The sequence below is a fragment of the Syzygium oleosum genome, unplaced genomic scaffold, assembly GCF_021117445.2.
Source record: "Syzygium oleosum isolate NSW1041296 unplaced genomic scaffold, Sole_v2.1 Sole_v2.04, whole genome shotgun sequence".
NCBI lineage: Eukaryota > Viridiplantae > Streptophyta > Magnoliopsida > Myrtales > Myrtaceae > Syzygium > Syzygium oleosum.
The window spans coordinates 3,122,457-3,143,198 of NW_026607488.1; the positions used below are offsets into that span (position 1 = coordinate 3,122,457).

Genomic DNA, 20,742 nt, shown 5'->3' on the forward strand with positions numbered 1-20,742 from the left:
AGAGATCGCCCGCTGGCAAATTCAAGCATTGAAACTTCGACGTAGCATGGCTCCAATGTGAAATATTTTATCACCTGCCACGTGCTATTTTCCTACGTCGGAATTACACCAGCAACAAGTTCAAAACATGATCGGGACTTTTTCAAGACTTTTCACATCGACCAAAATGAAATCTGGAGTTCTCGATCAACCAATGGCCAAAACCTTAAATCATGTTTCTACGAATGTCTTGAATGGCAAGGAAGTAAATCAATTAAAGATGATACAAAACACGTCGAATGTGATAACAAACAAACAGATCGCAGATAAAAATGATCACATGGATTGACTACAGTTATATGTACATCACCTGTTTTTCGTATTGCCAGTCAATTAACAAAATTAATGATAGAAAGAAAAGGCAATGGAGCGTAACCTAGGACAGACTATTTTAGGGATGTATGTACAAACTTGAAAGGACAGCCCCAATGAAAGAGGAAGCAGCCTTTCCAGTAAAAACAAATGACCACCTAATTCTGAAATATACGTGACCCCCCGTCTACAAAACTAAACTGTGAAACAAAGAATACCACTGATCTGCCTTTCCAACCAATCAATACTAGTCCCACCAATTAAGAAGCTAACCAGAACCCTATTTCACAAAAAACTTACCGATGACCCCAGATGCATTTCCTTCTCCTGAGCAAGAGAAGACATCTTCACAACAAGTGAGGAACGGAGCTGCTTCTGCTTTTTTGGTTTCCGTGTTTTTTTTTTCCTGAAAGAATCAGTATGTACAACAGAGGGACGTACGGTCATTGAGTAAGGTGACGGTGCAGTTTACAACACAAGAGGTCCATCTTTACTTCTGATGCGGGATGAGGAACTGTACACAAGAGTAATCGGACAAAAAGCTTGGTGGTTCAATATCTGAAGGATCTATAGTCGGAATCGCCATATCAATATCTTCAGTTGAGAACGGGATGCTGCCAACAAAAAAAAAACACTCATGAGTTTCATTTATAGTAAAGGTCATAAGGCAAAAACACTTCTCTTCATTGAAACTTAAACCTGAAAAAAATTACTAACCACAAAAAGGCATACTTAAGTTACCAAATGTAAAAGACACTAACCAGATAAACTATTGCCATCTCTAAAATCACACCAACATTCATGATTGGAATAAATTTAATATAATCTGAAGTAACTTTGAATACATATACAGTGATTTACACAACTATATTTAACTTCATACAGGCAGCAATATGGGCCCCAAATTTCATCTGTTTTGTAGCCTAAGACATTATCTGTATATATTTCCAACCAAACTCCAAATCCATAAAGTGAATGGTGGATTTTCTTGCAGGTGAGATGAAAACAGCATCTACATAATTGCATGTCGAACAATTGTGACTAAATATAATTACACCTTGATTTACAGACTGAAAGCAACACTGCAACCAACTTCTAGTATTCCTCTGTTTTTTCCATTACTCAACCCCTATGCAAAAGGCTTATGGTATGCAATTTACCTGAGGTCATCGTCCAACAAGAATGAATTTGAGGTAAGATTTTGATTGTCCCTGTTCAGGATCTCTCTCATTTGGGCAACCACCTAATGAGCACATAGCTTTTAAGATTCTCTCCCAAAAACAACTCAGCAAACCTCAGATAGGAAGTATACTCACATCGTTCGAGACGCTTTGTGTCCCGTATTTATCATCCCAATACATTGTACTAATTCGATATATTTGTCTCACAGTCAATGCCTGTCCAAAATGAAGGAAGCATGGCATTAATTTGAATTTAAAAAAATGTGATTCATGGATAAGAAAATATCTCACAGCAGCAAACAAGTAGAAGACCTACTGGACACAGATCCTGCCTAATTTCTTCTAGAGACTTTTTCCTCTTCTGGTGTATCACCTGAAACGTACACGGGAGAAAATTATGATTTCTGAGTATACAATGAGAACGAAACACATTAGCTCATACCAGAAATCCAACAGCTTGTCTGATGTAATTGAGCTCGTGCCAAGATGTTCCTGCATACTATAGTTTCCAACATTTCAGACACTGAAGAAATGGTCAATTATTGTATAAAGAATTTAGGAGGCAAATAACTCCAACTACCTCCTCCTTTGCATTCACTATCCATTTCTCCAGGTCTGCCAGACCAGATTTTACATACTCGCCATTTGAAAAGGTGCAACATTCTCGTCGCAGGAGAAGACTGAGCAGAACAATTGAGGGCTTAAAATGATATCTACAATAAGGATCTACATGCTAAAAACAGAACGTTAAAATCCAAGGTTTACCTGTTGAAGAGTTGTATATTGATGAAAGAGAAAACCTGAGTAATGAGCTTACGAATGAAAAAGGAGGGTACCTGAATGAACATTTGAAAGGTTGGTTATCTATAAAAAAGTGAAGCATTTATAAACCAAAAAGGAAGAGTATCTCCAAAGTTGATAATTTAAGAACAACATAGTAACTCAGCATTCTCAAAATTGAGTGCAACATAATCATTTAGCGTCCAGAGTTACAGTTAGGTGTGCAAGCCATGAAAAATTTTGTCGAATAGTTTTGTGGCCTGGCGCATTCTTCTAGCATTTCTTTTCCCTTTTATTAACAGGATTTGGTTAGCTGGTCCTCCAGGACACTCAATGAGATGCAACAAATACATTTGTGGAGATGAAGACAAAAACTCATCTCCATGTCTTCCTTTATGTGATGTGCGAAATTTGGTCACTTTCTTCATTTTCAATGTGAAGACACAAATTTGCTACACAGCAATATCAGAAGTGAACCCCAAGCACCCATTACCAATTAATACCCATTTCTGCACACTAAAATTAAACTAGCCCATATAATGATGCCCTATCTAACTGCAAACAAACTAATAATCTTCCCTAACAAACAACATTCTATCAGTCATCAAGCCGAAAACAACACTTGCACATGTTCATTTTGCCAGTTATGCAATCGGCAACAATTCCACATATGAGATATCGAATCAACAGGCAATAGTACGATATAGGGATTCTCACACATACATGATTTGCTCGAAGACGACTCATTAGAGAATCCAAAAACTTGATTATGCTCTCCCACTGACTACTAGGTAGCTGCTGAGAAACATTGCCAGGTGATCTAGAAGATTTGCCACGTGCAATTTTTGGTGCCTTGTGTATCATCATAAAGAAATAAAAAAATAAATTGTTAGAATGTCTTAAATCTTTGGAGACAGTTCTAATTTGTTGAAATGAAAAATACTAAACGGTCATCTAGAATAATTATGCCCCGAGCAAGATAAACCACACGCATGATCCTTCAGACTGACTTCTCAGCATGCAGCAGATGCAATTTTCAACTGATTGAATATACCTATTTTAGGCTATAGATCATTGTATAAGCTGCCAAAAAAATGGGGAAAACGTATCTAACTAAGAAGCACTACTAGTACTTCAAAACTTTAATTTCACTGTAGATATTTTTTATCAACTCCTCGTGAGAACTACAAAATGTGCTCATTGTTTGCACAGATTTTAGCAGCAGTTACCTAGATAAAAGCCCAAATACATGACATTTTGTATTGTTATGGAAGAAAAACACCATTTCGTAATGAATTTATATTTGAGCTCTGGTGCTCTGCAACATTCCCTTACTTCAAAAGATAAAAAATCAGGGAGAATGCCGCATAGATCAACAGCTCAAACTTAGTCAAGTACAACTAATAATAGCTGAGCTAGCATCAATGAAATAATCTAGAGATATTTATTTGTGCATTCATCTGGAACAAACCAATTAATTTTCTCAAACTATGCTCACTGTGCACATCAACTATGACAAATCATGGCTGAAAAACCACCAGAGCAACTAGTTGCTACTTGTCAAACTTATTTAAGAGCTATTGCAAGGTTGCAAAAGTAAAGGAAATTTCAAAGAGAGTGAGAATTACCTGAATGCACAAACCCAGGAGAGGTGACAATTCTTTCTTAATATTGTCGCGAATTAACCCAAAAATTTTCTCCACACAAGCAGTTAATTGCTGTTTAAAAAGTATGGCAGGGTATCTTGCTTCCATATGTGAAATACCATCTTCAAAACCAATATGCTTGAACGGTGATTTAATGCTCTGCGAAGTGAAAATATCAAAAGAAGCATTCTCAAGGCAAACTGCTATACAAGACGTAAGTAGATTTTTTTTTCCCATCTAGGAATATTCTATGAAGCTATTAGAAAAGGGCAGGCAATAGAAAGAGATACAAGACCAACAACATTAACGTTTCTTCCAAAGAACAAAAGTTTTTTCATGTGCATTTGTCATATGAAAAGATATAGAACTAATATTGACAATATAGCAGCATATTGTTCTCAAGACACAAAGTAAATAAAAAGAGTGAATTTTTAAGTATAGAGCACCTGCACGACTCTCGCTGTCAATGCAGATGCCCCAGAAGATCGCTGACCGGCTGCTATTAGAAAACCGGTCGTACGTAAGTTCCTCTGCAGGAGGCACAGAAGTGCTGAAGCATTGGACAACCAATAAGGCAAAGTAATGTTTTCATCCCCAACCTGAAATAATTAAAAGACAAGGTTTTTTGTACTGTCAGCATACCTGATAAAAACATTACAGGCATCAGCCAATCACTGGAAAAAAAAACTATTGAAGCATGAATTGATACAAAAAGCAAGGTTCATCTGTATCACCTTAAGAACTTCATTGATTCCTTCAATGATATAATCAAATATAGCTGTTCTCTCGGATTCAAAGGCATGCCAATGAAGCAGACAGTTGTACACAATACAAGCAGCAACTGGTTTGCCATCTTTGAAGCCTAGATCTTCTCTAATGCACCTTGAAAGAAGTTCATAGTTCTCCTGGAAAGAAGTTTGCCATTTTGTATATCAGAAATGTCACAAACATCCCAGAGATCTTAATGCTTTCTCTATCTGTTGTAACTATCACCAAGCGTGATAGTTGTTAATATTCATATAATTATAGTGATTCCTGCCAGTGAAGCATAAAAGCAGAAAACCTGGTGTCTCTCAGCAGTTAACTTAGTCCTGCGTGACTCGGATAAGCCATGTGAAAAAGGAAGAATAAGTTTGGTAGGCGTCGGAGAATCCTGCACCGAATACCAAATTGTTGAGGATGACGAAGAGTTCACATGTGATAAATCAAGTACATAAGACCAACAAGAAAAAAAAAATCTTACAAAAACATGCTTCTTGTCGCTATTGGGAAGAGCCAGTGCTGAAGAATACTTCTGAACAATCAAAATGAACGATTAAAAAGGTAATCACACCAGTACAACAGCAGATAACTAATGCATGATGATGCATCTTAGGAGTCAAAATTAGTATTACTGGAGTGACCAATCATGAAAATTAAATGCATACATTCTATGTGCCTGCACTTGTAATTGAGTGTTCATATCCACAAGTGTTTATGCTATATGCAATTACAGCGATATCAGAGACCAGAACTTACTTCTGAATATGCCTTCACAAAACCTGGGCGATTACTTTTTGGGGACACACTAAGTGCTTTTTGTCGTAAAATGTGGTTCTCATCTTCTAAGTTTGAGAGCTTTGTCTCAAGGCTATCACAAAAAAGCCCACATAGAAGCAGATATCAATAAGTCATAATTACTACACCGCAGAAATAAAGGATGTCAAAGCTGATAAATGCAGGATAAAAGGACTTAGTATATCAGATTATTTAAATGCAACATTGCATGCCACATCAACTTCTTATGATGGACAACATACCATGAGAGACATGATCGAAAACAATCGAGAAGAGAAATGCACCCAAAAATACAGACTAAAATCAGTAGTTGCTAGTCTTAAGTAATTTTCCCAGGAAACTGTTTAGTGACTTGTAAACCCACAAAAACAAAAGTCGGAACAACAGTCGGTAAAACTTTTGAAAGGCACATAGGTTACGAGAAATCGGAACGCATAACAACCTTTTCACATTCTCTTGCAACTGAAACCACTTCTCTTCCACTTGGCGTAACTTCTCAATTGCATCATCAGTTTCCTTTTGAGCCTTGATGAGTGCATGCTCCAGAGCTGAGTTCTTACTTTCCAAAGTATCTAAGGCGCTCTGTCAAGAAAACATCAACAGAAGTATCATAAAGAAGCTATCTTTTCCAGATAAATTACTTGGCAAAAATCAACAGCAGACCAAAAGCCAAACTAACAAACTGAATAAGAATCCAATTGGGACACAAATTCCGCAGAAATTTTACAGTTATCATATAAAATTGGTAAGTAAACAGAAAGGTAACAAGATTTTAGAGAGATACAATGATCAATCTGACAAACTTGCCCATGTGCAATGCAAATTGACCGAAAACCGTAACATTTTGCCACCAGTTGGGATAGAGCATCGATATCCCGTAACTTAAAACAATAGAACATATTCTTCAAAGAAATAGGCAAATTGACAGTGCAACAAAATTTTACACTAGATTTCCCTAGCAAGAGCGCTTGATGTAACTCTACAGTAAGCAAAGCTTTCATCTAAGATGTTATCAATTGCCAGAGTTTGAAAGGAATTACTTGACAAATTTTAATCCCCAAAGCCCATCCAGAATCACTAGAACAAAAGGTTTTGTTCTGAAGCCAACCAAAGTAAAGGTTGAGATAAGCAGATGACTTACCTTCAGCTGTGCGTTTTCCTTCTTCAGCTCTGCAACTGAAACAAGCTCTCTTTCCAGGGCTGATTTTTCTTTCATTGACAATTCTAACTGAGTTTGAAGCACTGCATTCTTGTTACATTCATTTATTGTTGCCAACTTAGCTGCATCTAATTCAAGATTCATTGATTCTAATGTCTTCTGAAATTTTGAAATCTCCGCCTGCTTAGCTTCATCATTAGAAACCTAAAAAGAAAGTGGCTGCCTCTTAGAAAAATATATTTGCCCATCATATAGAGCTTCCAAATCCACATGGCATATACAAAATCTCACAAATATATATTTGATCATATACCCGTAAACGTTTTTCTAGATGCAAACGCCATGTGAGATCTTCCAACTGCTTCTCTAGTTTATTCTTAGCCATGCGCAAGGCACCCGCTTCATTAGCTTCCTATGAAATGCAAATTAATGTACAAAAAATAATTAATTATGCTCTAACTTGGAAAGAATAAACTCCAACTAAGCCTAATTAAACTTACTTGCTTCAGCCTCCTGAGTTCTCTTCTAGCGAGTTTTCGCCTCCACAGACACTGTATTGCAATGATAGAAGCCTGATGATGCCTGAAAGCTAAGCGAAACTTGCGCATTCTCCATCGAGCCTAGCAATTGCATGCGACATGTCAAGAGAACGAAGTAAACCAACATTAATAAACTCATACTGTTTTATTATTAGTAAATGAAAAGGGAAGCACTGCTATACATGTTAGTTCTCATACATAACAAAAGTGGAAAGCTTACAGATTTATTTTTACTGTTTTAGTATTGGTAAACAAAGAGGGAAGCAACTCCTATGCATGTTAATTCTCATAACTACGTGTAACACCACTGTCTTTAGGATTTCACCAATACTTTTCCTTTTCAGTACTTAAGATTTTACTTTTACTTAATAATGACCACCCCAAATCTTTATAAACCTATGAGTATTGCCATTTAAACGATAATTTTATAACAAAGAATGGAATTACAATAAACTCAAAGTACTTACTATCTCTATGAGAAAAGACACGACTATTCTCTCACTCTAGTTTAAACCACCCTACTTCAGGATTTAAAAGAGACGAGATAACAAGATCAAGTAAAAAGCCAACGCAAAGAATGGATTATGCATATGATCCAACCTCCCAACAAAATAATGCACTGTTATGGAAGTGTTTTAGAGAAGCCAGACCAAACATGATAATGATTAATATGATTGGAAATTTTAGTTAGCATATCTTAGTCAAGTTTGGAACTGTTACAGAATTCATCGTCGCCTTAACCCGTTATAAATTTTTGTTTAACATGCTAAATTAAAAACTTCAACAAAAACGCTTTATATCATGTCGATAGACCAGTTAGGCATATCATGTTGTACCATACGTGAGTTTCATCTCCCTATGATATCATGTAAAACATGGTAAGTCCATAAACTAATTAATCTTCCAAAGATTCTTCTCACAGTTTATTAACTGAACAAAAGTGAAAAACCATCAAGCCTTTAAGGAAAAACCCAGATGTGTCTTTGATCATAAGGAAATTAGTCACAAATGGTAAATACAGACAGAAGTGATCCAAAATGTGCATATCCAACGTCCTGTTCACCTGAATCAGGGTAGCAGCTCTGTGTTTCTTTCCATACAAAAACTTTTGGCGTACTGCAAAACCACGGATACTTGACTGTATGGCAATGGCAGCTGCACGCTCTTTCGCATAACCAGACCGTATCAGCCAGCCCCTGGAATACTTTTGCATAATAATAGCAGCAACTGTCTTCCGCTTCACTTCATAGATCGTCCGGGCAAGGCATCCTAAGAGATAAATAAAATAATATACATGAATACTGGGCAAAGAAAAAATGGCAAAGGAGCATGTTCTAATCAACGCTTGAAAGGTTCTATTACTGGAACATATTATAGAGAAAATGCAATTTGCAAACTTACATTAAAGACTCTAAGGTGGATCTTGAAATAAAATCCTAACCTACAAGCAACTAGTGCCCTAAACCAATGGATTTCCCTCCATCAGCCAAAATTTAACAGGAAAAACCTGGCAAGATAAAGTACCTCTACAGTATGCTTGAAGAACACAAGCAACAGCCCTGACAGATACAAAATCCCTCCTTGCAATAAATGTACGAAAACGATGCTGGATGCATTTTGCAGCACTATCCAGAACCTCAGCTCGCCGCGAGTCCAAACTACCAATTTGACCAGCCCTAAGAAACACTTTGGTCCTTCCAGGCTGCAGCAACATTTATGAGGCAGGGTAAAGACACTGACTTGATGGAATATGTGTCATCCTACAAGATTTACACCAGCCACTCCAAAATCAATAACAGCTCTATTATCAATGCAAAAGAAATATACCTGAAAGTTTTCAAGCTTCAATTTCTGCAGGATTTTTTCAGTGATCATCTTTTCATCATAACTGCAATGCATGAAAATGATGACACTGAATTAAAGATACGGAAAGCAGGATCAAATGCTCAACAAAAACTTAGCCATAAGCAGACCTTCCATCCAGAAGATCAGGAGCCAAAAGTCCAAAGCGATCCACAAATTCTGAATAAGACCTTCGAGTAGGATAACCAGCCAAACTTATGCGAACTGCCTCCAGAACACCCTGTTGAAAATCGATTAAGAAATGGTGAATGAGCATTATATCATTCCAACTAATGCATATTAATATAGCAACCATAAGATAGGGGAGATTAGCCAATCATAAGACACAGCGGCCAAAATCTTTATTATGATAATCAAACAACAAGATAGCAACCGTAAGATAGGGGAGATTAGCCAACACAATCACATCAAGATGCAATAATGACCAGATGGAGTTGACTAGTATTGGTTTTATGCGTAATTAAAGCATGACTAGCGAGCAAAAAGTAAATAAATTCAGAGTTGTGTCTCATCCATAAAATCTACATTGACATACTTCTCATAGCCTGTCAATAAAAACCTTGACACAGAGTCTGCATTCAGGAGAGTTGATCTTCCAAACATGTTTATCCCTAAAATTTTCTGTAAGAATTAATTGTGAGTCTAGTGATATTTGAGTCTTAAATTTTCTAAAAGGATTAATTGCTAGTCCATCATGAATTGCTGCTCAGCGATTCAGATTTGCAAACCCTTCCACTCATAAAGGATAAGCAGAATTTTCAATTTTAATGGAAACTGGCTCAAGGATAACCTCCCTCTTTGACCATCATAAAAGAATAATTAGGCAGTCTAATAAATGCAATGCACCCCTTCTTTAATGGGCATAGAGTTAATATAAAAGCCACGAAAAAGGACTATGAGGAAGCATTAGAACTATGCCAGTAGAGTGCATATGGCAATGCAGTGCCAAATGAGAAGCACAAATAATACTTCCCACCCAAGTTAACAAGAATGACCATTTCTAAAGACAAAACAACAAAATATCAAAGCATAGAAGCACAATCCACTAACCCCACAGCGCAGCTGGTGCAAGATACTGCGTTTCTCAAATTTTTGTGGTCGATTCAGGGAGTTTGGCTTTACACAGCGTACATAATGAGGTTCTGTGGAGTTGAGGGTTTCCATAAGTGATTGAAGTTGTTGCTGCACCACAAGCAAAAAAGTTATTGATATCCTAGTAAAGCAACACTCTTTTGTGTTTGTATAACTTTTCTTTTGTGAAGACATCAATTCCTCCAGTAAAGAGTTTGATACCCAAGAAAATAAAAATATTTATCTACGGCCAGTATAACAGCTCTTTAATGTATCCCATATCTCTTTATGCTTTGTTTGAGAATATCGAGAGAAGAGAAAACGAGAGGGTATGGAATATAGGTTAGAGATCACCTTAAATCTAGAAGAAACAGAAGAAAATTTATAGGATGATCTTGATGATTCCTCGGGAAGAGAAGGGAAAAGACCAGCAACAAAGGGGCACTTGGAAGAAGACAAAAGATTGCAATGCTCCACCACGACGTAATCTCGATTCTTATCTATGAAGGTTTCTGTTTGGTATGTGACCTGCATAAGAAACAGCAGGCAAAATATAAAAAAAAATCAAAACATCGCCAAGCAAACAGTAGATTCACAGGTCATCTTTGTCAAAATACATGCCTTTCCAGCATAGTGGGCAATCCTGAAATCTGTTTCCGAAAATTTGGCCTTTTCCAACCTTGGATGTGACCGAAAGTTTTGAAACAATTTGGTTGACAAGGTTTCATGTGTTGACTTTGGGAACATACTGCACAACAAGAGAGAGAACATCCATGAATTGCATGTACACCAAATCCACGAGACCAATTTATATAGGGGAAAAAACAATCTGTACCAGGCTTCGTCCAACAGAGCAATAATCCCAATAGGTTTCTGCAAGATCAACAGGACCAATAGGTATGAATAAGTTTGTTTACACAAAACTTCTATAAGCAACCATTTCTCACTCACTACTGCCTTCAGATGATATTCGATAATAAACGAGGCACCAAAACTTCTACATTACATCAAATAAGAAACTGTGCAAAGAAAGAAAACTTCAGATGCGTAGTTGCAAATATGCTAGACCAGTGTCCTTCTCAATTAAAATTTGTTAATGTGTCAATCCTAAAAGCCCCATAACATCCACAATAATTTACTTACTCATGAGCAACCGAGAAAACACCAGTGATGAGATTCTGATATATCTTGCAGACATCTGGACTAAATAATACATCAAGCCACACGTGACTATTGAGATTTCCAATTTCATAATCTTATTCCAACTTGATAGATACACTAACACAAGCAAATCAAGAATGAAGAAAGGACTTTGACACAAGTTTCCATCAATGTCTCAAGGAAACAACATAAAACCTCAATCGGAAGGGTTCGCATTCAAAAGCAAGGAGCTGCAAATGCCATGTATAAACATGTAGATTCGTAGGGCGCCATGCCAAGGTATGTCACTGATATGTAATCACAATTCCCAATGCGTTACAGAATGATATCAATCAACTGACTAAAATGATCAATCAAAGCTGAGATGTATATTTCATGTGAGAAAGGAATCAGTTAATGGTTTTTAAAGTGCATTCCAGAGCATCAGAGTATCCAAAATCTATGATAATGACATAAGAAACAACCTTCTCAATCAAATCCAAAACATCTTGATTGTCTATAAATTCTATATAACTCCAATTAATTTCTTCTTTGCTATACTCCTCCTGCTCCATCTTGAACACATGCTGAAACAAAAGGTAAAATGTTAGATAGCATTTTGTACTAGAACTGCGCAACATTTTTCTTCAAAACCCTTATCTCACCTCATTGAAGTGTTGCTGAAGCTTTTCATTTGCAAAGTTGATGCAGAATTGCTCAAAGCTGTGGATAAAATGACAAACCATGAATAATATGAGTACCACGGGACAACGAAATTGATGCTAGGACAGGTATTGAAAGTCAATTTGTCACAGAAGTAACCAATTCGAACCGATGTTAAATAGAAGAAATATAACAAGACAGGCCATGATGGATCATTTCTTTATCACCAAAAACACAAAAAGCAGTCACCTTCATGAGATAAAATTACAAAACAATACTATACATTCGTCAAGTAAAACTCACATTTACACTTCTCTAATCAAAAACATCAAATTTTGTTTTGCTTAAAAGGTGGAGCAGCAAAAGACTCATCTCATAGCTTTTCAAGCCACAGCACGCTTATACAACAAAATGAACCAGCACATCCTATATCTAACCAATCAAGCATAAGCACAAACAGAAATGCCAACTACGTCAATACTCAAAGCACAAATTCAGAGAATTCTCCATATAACCTTCCACACTAGATTTATAGAACAAAGTACAAGGCTTCATCTTGTGTGAAAGCAAATGCAGGTGATGCTCACAGAAAAATCCCTACAGATAGCATTGTCGTTTGCTTCAAGTAGCCAGAAGGATGTGTGTTTTTCTGACATATAGAAATCATATGCTTCATGGTCAAATCTATTCGTGTGTAAAATTCTCATTGAAAGAAAGATTTCTATGTATATGATGTATATGATGGACCTGGCAGCCCCCTCAGACCCACTCGGACTCACTAAGCCCAAGGTGCCATCAGGCAGTCACCAATTAGCCAAATCATAAGTACAAACAACAATAGATAGCCAATTAAGCAGTCACCAGACGCACTAAAATTAGTCTAATTGAAAAACACTTAAAAAGCTGAAGAAACTTACCTATTACGTTCGAAGCATTCAAAGCCATATATATCTAGGACTCCAATTTGAACACGAGATTTTGGGTCTTGACCAACAGACCTGTTAATCTTATCAACCAACCTACAGAAAACGATAAGATTTAATCATGTTCTTAAGTCAAGACAATCAACATTAAAATTAATAAAGAAAATTGCCAGATGTAGCTTTGGCAACAATATACCAGTCAAATAGCCGAGCATAGATCGTCTTTGCCAGCGCATCTCGACTGGCAATTGCAGCATTACAATCAAGGGCTTTTACAATGTTTCCTTCACGAGTTTGAATTGTACGAGTGGATAGCGTTGCTAGCAAGAGGTTCACATCACACCTGGACAACAATTTAGCACGTTCATTCAAAGATATGCATTATACAAGCCATCTCAATGAAGAATCAAAGACAACCAAACAAGCACCCAGCTAAGGACAGGGCAAGGCATTATAAACTATGGACCACCGAGAAAAAGAAAGCTACATGAGAAGTTTCTAGATCACCTACAAAAAAAGATCAGCAGCCATCTGCATATGGAAGCCAGATTTCTGATCCTTTATGACAGAAGAATCATGCTCTTTGCCTGGTGAAAATTCAATATTTCCCAGATGCAGAATTCCGGCCAATGTGCGAAAAATAGCTTCCTGTGAAAAGCATAAAAGTTCCTCTAATAAATAAGCTACAAGAGCAGCACAAAAGCAGGAAAGGTATAACCATCAGTTTTTGATAAAACCAGCCAACCTGATCTTCAGAACTTATACCAACAATATCCATTGCCCTTCTCGTCTTCAAATATTCATCTGCACTGCTCACTCCTTCCAGCTCATAAGTCTTGCTTTGGTTTAAGTAGTGGAACAGGCTCGGATGTCCCAACTTGTATTTCTCCGCATCCTGCACATGTTTTGACGCTCCCAAAGTTACAATATTTATAGGCTTCATTTGTGCCAGGATACGCATGCACTAATGGCACATGCATCCAGCTATTCAAGCAACTAGCTAAATATGGAAATATGCCACACACAATTGATAACATCCACTTACTTCAAAACTTGCAAAATTACCTAACATGAATGATGAACCATTTTCCAGAACAAATTCATCGCAGAGATTTCACCAAGTAGGTATATATCAGTAGGTGTATAGATCAACAAATTTAGATGCAGAATGAAAGCAGAGGACTGACAGCAAGCCAACAGAAGAGGAGGAAAAGGGGATTGGGAGGGAGAAGGACGGGGGTAGTACCCTTCCAGATGCGCATAACTGATAGAAGCAGTGATAGTTCCTTTCAGGATCAGTTATCTGAACAACCCGAGAACGTTCCAAAAGATAAGTTCTGATTGCGGCGCCAGATATTCTACCGTTTGCATCGAACTGGATCTCAACAAACTTGCCAAAACGACTGCAACAATAAGGAAAACAAATTACTCTCTACTCGTTCAGATAAGCCTAATGATTACTAGCCCAATACAAACATAGACTTATCAACGACATGACTTGATATAGAAGGCTGCTCATCCTCTCAAAGACTGACTGCAAAAAATAACAGATAAAAAGCCCCAGTTGTCTAGAAATATTTAGGACGAAAAATATTATCAACATGGGAAGACTTTAACCTTCTCAAAAGCATGTAACGCGAACATGATCTACCATTCGCCACCATTTTCCAACGACATAACTACTTGCCTATATCGCCCAACATCCCTTTCCGGTACAGAGTGACCTGTTCGAACGACCAGCTTACACGTGTCCCTCTTATGCTCATAGTCTAAATCAGATATAGCAATTGAGTTAATGTTAAAATGCAAGCAACCAGTGCACAAAACCCTATACATCATAACACCATAATTACAGGCCCTGGCAGTCCAATCCGTTGACCCACTAGCCACACAACTTCATTCAAAGTCACTAGCAAATTTTTAAAGAAAAATGCTTAACATGACCAAGTACACTGTATGTTTACCCAGTGATTGCTCCTCACAGCCAATATTCACATGTAATAATCCATACGAGGCCAAAACCCTTTCCCTCCATGCCTTAATCTTTAGTATTCCAAGATTACCTCACATATCAACCGATTCCCCCTGTTTTTTATACTGCTACTAATGTTGATATCACGTGTTGTAAGGATTATCTTCCCTTTCTGGCATGTGCTACAGCTGGCATAATGCTTCCAAGTATTTTCAATGCAAGACAATAATGCAATTACCCACAATTAGAATAGACCCATGCCGTCATCCATGTAAGTTAACACTATTGACAAATGCTTACCTATTGTGCATTAAATATCTCTTTATGAGAGCAAATCTGAATTAGTTAAGATTGACTCTTCCCATTGAAATGAAAACAAAAACATCAAGATACCTATTACTAGAATATACCAATAACCGCTTCACTTTCGTTTCCCAGAGTTTTCTTTTCAACTGTGAAATTTTCAACTCTGAAGCATGTCAGGAATCCCAAGTCTGTTTGGACGAAGAAATCTAAAAACTCAACATAGAGATAGGAATTTCATTATTATGCAAGAAAAATAAATGAACAACTGAAAGGACAACCACAAATACACATGCCTTGACTCATACTTAAATACTTACATACTTTTAATGACAGATAACTTGCTTCACAGACCTATCACATATGTCTGTGTACTTATGCACTGAAAGGTAGCTGTACGCACCAATTATTGCTATATGAGGCAACTGCCAGATAATTTACTGAATAAAGAGTTAGTGTTTGTCCACCAATTGCACACAAATATTTCTTTGTTCAATAGATCTTGGATTAACAACAGTTAATAGACTTTAATGCATTTAACTTGAGACAACCCATTCACCAATTATTTTCTCTCATTGTCCCTATGAGGTCCCACTGAAGTGTCCTCCGTCAATGCTTTTAAGAATAGGTAATCCCAGGGTCATTATTATAACGGAGTACGCCATTTCCATCAGAGAAATTCAACATGAAGACTCAAGTCATAGAAAGGCATTGGGTGATCTCCAAAAATAATGAAAATATATGAAGGGGCAGGTTGTCAAGTAAATTCTTGCCACTTTCTAAGCAAACTGGTAGAGTAAAACTACCCTGACAAGCAGCTCAAAGCTTGAAAGCAGATGATAGCAACATTGAAATAAAGAGAACCGGCACCCACCTAGAATTATCATTTCTGACAGTCCTCGCATTACCAAATGCCTCCAATAGTGGATTTGACTGAATGACACAGAGTCAAGTGAGCAGAATGTTCGTCCCCAAAGTAGAAAGATAACTAATATCCAAAATCTTCAAAAATTATGATGAAGGGCATTTATTAGTCAAATATGCAGATTTACTGGAACATTTTTTCACCGAATGGTGACAAGCAACCCTTACTTCAAGAACTTGCTGCTCTACTGTTCGATCATCACCAGCACTAGCAGTGCGACCCCCCACATAAGTGAGGTACTGCATAATCAGTTTGGTTGTCTCAGTTTTTCCAGCCCCACTTTCCCCACTAACTAGAATAGATTGGCTCTTACCCTCATTTACCATTGCTCTGCATCAAGATGGCAAACAGCTAATAAGATCATGTTGTGAGACTAAGAAGTATACTCAATCAGACTCAATGACAAGTATTGCAAAATGGAAACACCTGTATGATGCATCAGCCACTGCAAATACATGTGGACTTAGCTGCCCAAAAGGAGCTCCCTTATACTGGTCCATCATATGCACATTGTAGAGATGGGGAAGCTTTGTAAACGGGTTGACAGCTATCAAAATGCTTCCCGTGTAAGTCTGGTCAGAGAGGGAAAAAAGTCCTACTTAATAGTTTGCTGCATTTATCATACAATTATATTGTAAGTGAAGAGCTTCTACTCCAACCAGGACCTTTTCAGCCTAAGAAAATATTCAGATACCAGAATAAACAAAATGAGCCATTGGTCTACATGCAGATTGCCTTTCGCTTGAATTACCACATATTCAGGAATGCATTAAGACCGTTAGCACATGGCAATTTAGCTGCTGACAAATTAGTTATAGGCATAAGTCAAATATGACAGAGGCAACATTTATTCTAACAGTGCAATTGGCATTTAAGTGATGGCAACAATTAAGTCAAATATAGCCACTGCAACACACAACAAAAGAAAATTACATCCTTAAGTCCAGAAATAGTAGTTGGAGCTTTATCATTTATCGTTTCTTTTGAAAATATGAAACTACATCTAACCATAATCCCCACATATCATGTTCTCACGTCTGTAAATGCTCTCAAAAAGAGAAAGTCGCCTTTCGGCAGATAGTCAAGATTTTTAAGAATATCATTCTGACGTTAAAAGCGCCCCAGTGAGTAATTCACCTGGACATCTTTATCTCAAGAGACTTGAATCACTCTATAATGAATATATTAGTAATTGCAACACAACTCCACCACTCTGAATGAACTAATCAACCAACTCATTATCACACGCATTGACCCATGCAGATTGCAACTAACTCCACGCTAAACAGAACCCAGTACACGTCCACATTAATCGACTCACGTATATATCATTCAGCGCATATCTTCTCTCCAGGTTATAAAGCACTTCGGGCTCATTCAAGTACGTCAGCTTCGTCATATCGTCGACTCCATTGTGCTCCTCGTCATCCGCGTCCCGAGGATGCAGCTTCTCCGGCAAAGCCAAGACCTACGCAAAAACACACCCGCGCAAAGCAAAGGAACTCAGCACCCCTCATATCCCAACCAAACACCAACAGACCCAACCCAAGCAGAATACAAAGGCCACAACAAATCACCTTTTTACCCGCGGCAGTCGCCACCCGGACCTGCTTCCCCGCGAAATCGGCGACCTCCGCGGCCACCCAAGCCGAGTCCCGGTCCTCCGCCCACACCTTGGAGCCCTTCCGCAGGTTCATCATCTTGGGCTCCTGCCAAGATCGAAATTTACACCCGACCCACCACCCCGCCGGGCGAGAAACAACAGTCAAAACCCTAGGAGCGGCGGAAAAAACCGGCACGAACCCTAGAAAAACAGAGAGAACGACAAGGGACGAAGGCGCAAGAGAGAGAGAGAGAGAGAGAGAGAGAGAGGGGACGTACAGGCATGCCTTTAGGGGGGGAAAAGGGTGGGCGGCGAAACCCGCCAACTTCCCGCCCCCGACAGGTGTCGCGAGGATCCCAGCCCGGAAACGGCGGAACGCGGACGAGGGGGGGATCACGTCACCGCGCGCGCGGGGCGGCAGGGCTCAAAGCTGGAAGCGGGCTTGGTGCGTAGCGGGGAATTCGTTCGTTTCATCCATCTGGGCACTCTTCGAAAACACGCAGAGACAGGCACAGTAGAGGGAAGGGAAGAAGCTTGCAGTGGACGCTAGCGTTTTCCGGGAAATTGGACCTGTTTGGTTGATGGGAAAATGAGGGAAAGCGACGGGAAAATTCAAAACGCTCCCCCCTTTTGAATTTGGGGAGAATTTTTCCCTGAGGAGAGACAGGCAGCGCCCGCTGCGATTCCCCCCGCTCCGTTTAAAAATCAGAGGGATGGCGTCGAAGATCGGGCCCTTTTCCCTCCGGAAAATTTAAAGCTCGCGTCAGACCTTGTCCGGACAAGGTACAGTTGAACCCGTCGCTGACGCTCCCCGCTAGCAGGGAAAACAGGCTAAAAGTTTGCGGGCCCTTTTAGGACGCGTTAAATAACATTTTTATTCTTGAAAATAATTTTTTCGCTTTCTATTCTTTGGACGAGTTTCTGAATAGAAAAATGCGTTTAGTAACGGTATAAAATTTCTATACAAAAAAGCATTTGATATGATCCAAAATTTTTTTGTGACTTGGAATTTTCTTTTGTTTTTTAATAATTTTGTGAGATTTTTCGAATTTTTTCTTTTCTTTTTTTCCTCCCTTCTTCTTTCTCCTCCATCGCAAAGGCCGGCGTTGGTGATGGAGGAGGAAAAATAAATAAATAAAAGAAAATGACTTGTTTCAAAAATTATTTCCGAGAATAAAGAAGTGCGTTTTTTTAACTTTTTGTTTCAATTCCAAATCTATTCCCTGATCACTTTTCTATTCTGAATGATAGAAAAATTAGCTGACGTTATCAAATGAATTTTTATTTTTTTTGTTCGAGAGAATAAAAGAATAGAAAAATAAAGAAATAATATGGTTACCAAATAGGCTCACCACCGTCTATCCTTTCATTAAACCTCAAGAAACCTTAGCCCAACTCAGCCCAAATAAACTTGAAGAAGTATTCTTCTTCTTCTTGGAGAAGCCATCCTAAGAAAGAGGAATAGAGAAGGAGAAATCAAGCATGGAGAAACCGAGAGGAAGAAGAGCGGGAAATCAAGGTGGCTGGTCTGGAAATATCAATTGATGCCAAAAATAGGCCTTTTCCATGCGATTGGTAAGTATTCCCTGTTATTTTTCCCTCTTACTAGTTATTTTTTCGTTGTAGGAGTCAAGATCACTGACCTAACAATGTTGGCTTCACCAATGATGCTCCGGCCAAGATTGAACTTTTCAATAGTACTAATTAGGTCCGTCACATTCCTCGAAACTCGTAGGATTTTACGATTGGCAATTTAGACTTCCCGTTTCAGAGATACTGATTTTCTAAGTCCTCGAAAAATTGCTGTACGGTAATTTGAACAGTAGCCTTCCATTCTAAATTTTGTCTATGGACGGCTAGATTTTAGGTTGGAGAAGCTTAGAGTCCTTTAGTACTTCGAAAGAGCTTTCTATTCACATTAAGCTTGCATGTATCGGAGTTCTATAAAGAGATATGACGTTACAAAGTTCGTTGCATGAGTTGAGGTCACTGCCGTAGCAAAGTGGTTGTTGGTGAGGTCTTTTTGTGACCCGTAGTGGACGATAGTGTTACCTAGAGTCAAGGTTAGTTGGCGCGTAAATTTGACTTTCGGTTAATACTTCGTTGATAGGATTTGAAGCTTTTAGGATGGCGTAGCTTTCAATTTGAGCTTTTGGTTTTGCACTCCCAAGTGTGTGGTGCTTATCTCGTTTTTGAATTTAGAAACTCATATTTCAAAAGTGGTAAGGATTAAAAAGCATATTTATTACATAAAAAACTAGATCGCGTGTTTGCTACCCTTTATGGTAAAATCAAGTGATTCTCATATTCTCGCATCAATGGTTGGGACAAAGTAGCCATTTTAAACGAGAGTGAGGGAAAAACCCTTTCAGATTGAAAGGCCCTCATTTAGCATTTTCAAGAGGTCTACGTTATGAGTGGAAACTGTCGTGATGATGATTCTCCTCTATGGAATTTGGTGATGCAAGCATTGTAAACCATTATGCATAAACCTCAATTGAATTGATGAAAAATGATCCTTGAAATTTACGTTCTAAAATAGCCTAGATTGTCTATCTCCTTGATGAATGCGTGCATATTTGTTATAATCAGGTCTGACATGTAATGTTTCCTTGAAGACCAAAGAATTCCTAACGTTTGAGTTGCTCTCTGAAGCTTCAAGATTTGTTCGAATGTTCTTGAATTTTCATATTGCCTAAATGCGAGAGACCTTCACGAATATTCGAGGTATGTTATCGAAATTCCAAAATTTCTTTTTACTAGTAGGTGAGAGACATTCACGAATATCTGAGGTGCATAATCGATATTCCAAAATTCCTTTTATTATAAATAGGTGAGAGACCTTCATGAATATCTAAGGTAAGTCGTAGATATTCTGAAATTTGTTTTAGGTGAGAGACCTTCATGAATATCTAAGGTATGTTCTAGATATTCCAAATGACCTTCACGAATATCCGATGTACGTCCTTGATATTCCAAGATTCCTTTATTTTACCAAGGAAGTGATAGACCTTCATGGATATCTAAGGTACATCCTTGCTATATCAAAATTTCTTCTACCAAGAG

The 20,742-nt window shown here is 38.1% G+C and overlaps 1 protein-coding gene across 1 annotated transcript; it reads right to left on the minus strand.

Annotated features, from left to right (window-relative positions):
- Nucleotides 1–299: 299 nt before the first annotated feature.
- On the minus strand, nucleotides 300–18,378 carry LOC115688650 (myosin-15). Its single transcript, XM_030614533.2, has 39 exons — nucleotides 17,955–18,378; nucleotides 17,651–17,782; nucleotides 17,395–17,541; nucleotides 16,500–16,645; nucleotides 16,241–16,403; nucleotides 16,023–16,081; nucleotides 14,120–14,276; nucleotides 13,619–13,768; nucleotides 13,385–13,521; nucleotides 13,070–13,216; nucleotides 12,868–12,969; nucleotides 11,953–12,010; nucleotides 11,773–11,874; nucleotides 10,983–11,020; nucleotides 10,769–10,895; nucleotides 10,502–10,675; nucleotides 10,127–10,258; nucleotides 9,187–9,296; nucleotides 9,041–9,101; nucleotides 8,738–8,915; nucleotides 8,277–8,482; nucleotides 7,175–7,294; nucleotides 6,988–7,086; nucleotides 6,657–6,878; nucleotides 5,958–6,097; nucleotides 5,477–5,588; nucleotides 5,202–5,252; nucleotides 5,022–5,111; nucleotides 4,693–4,863; nucleotides 4,405–4,557; nucleotides 3,941–4,117; nucleotides 3,036–3,164; nucleotides 2,298–2,368; nucleotides 2,113–2,212; nucleotides 1,975–2,031; nucleotides 1,849–1,905; nucleotides 1,668–1,748; nucleotides 1,512–1,594; nucleotides 300–965 (listed from the first exon to the last, which is right to left on the minus strand). Exons 1-39 carry the CDS (start codon nucleotides 17,958–17,960, stop codon nucleotides 842–844), a joined length of 4,569 nt encoding a protein of 1,522 aa, XP_030470393.1. The 5' UTR covers nucleotides 17,961–18,378; the 3' UTR covers nucleotides 300–841.
- Between the last annotated feature and the right edge of the window lie 2,364 nt (nucleotides 18,379–20,742).

Bases quoted from the DNA above. Each gene is read 5' to 3' on its own strand.
- LOC115688650 (XM_030614533.2), bottom strand. The intron at 10,676-10,768 runs GCATGTATTTTG...TTTCTTATGCAG, and splicing joins TTGCCCACTATGCTGGAAAG to GTCACATACCAAACAGAAAC. The intron at 9,102-9,186 runs GTCTGCTTATGG...CATGCATTGCAG, and splicing joins CCTGATCTTCTGGATGGAAG to TTATGATGAAAAGATGATCA.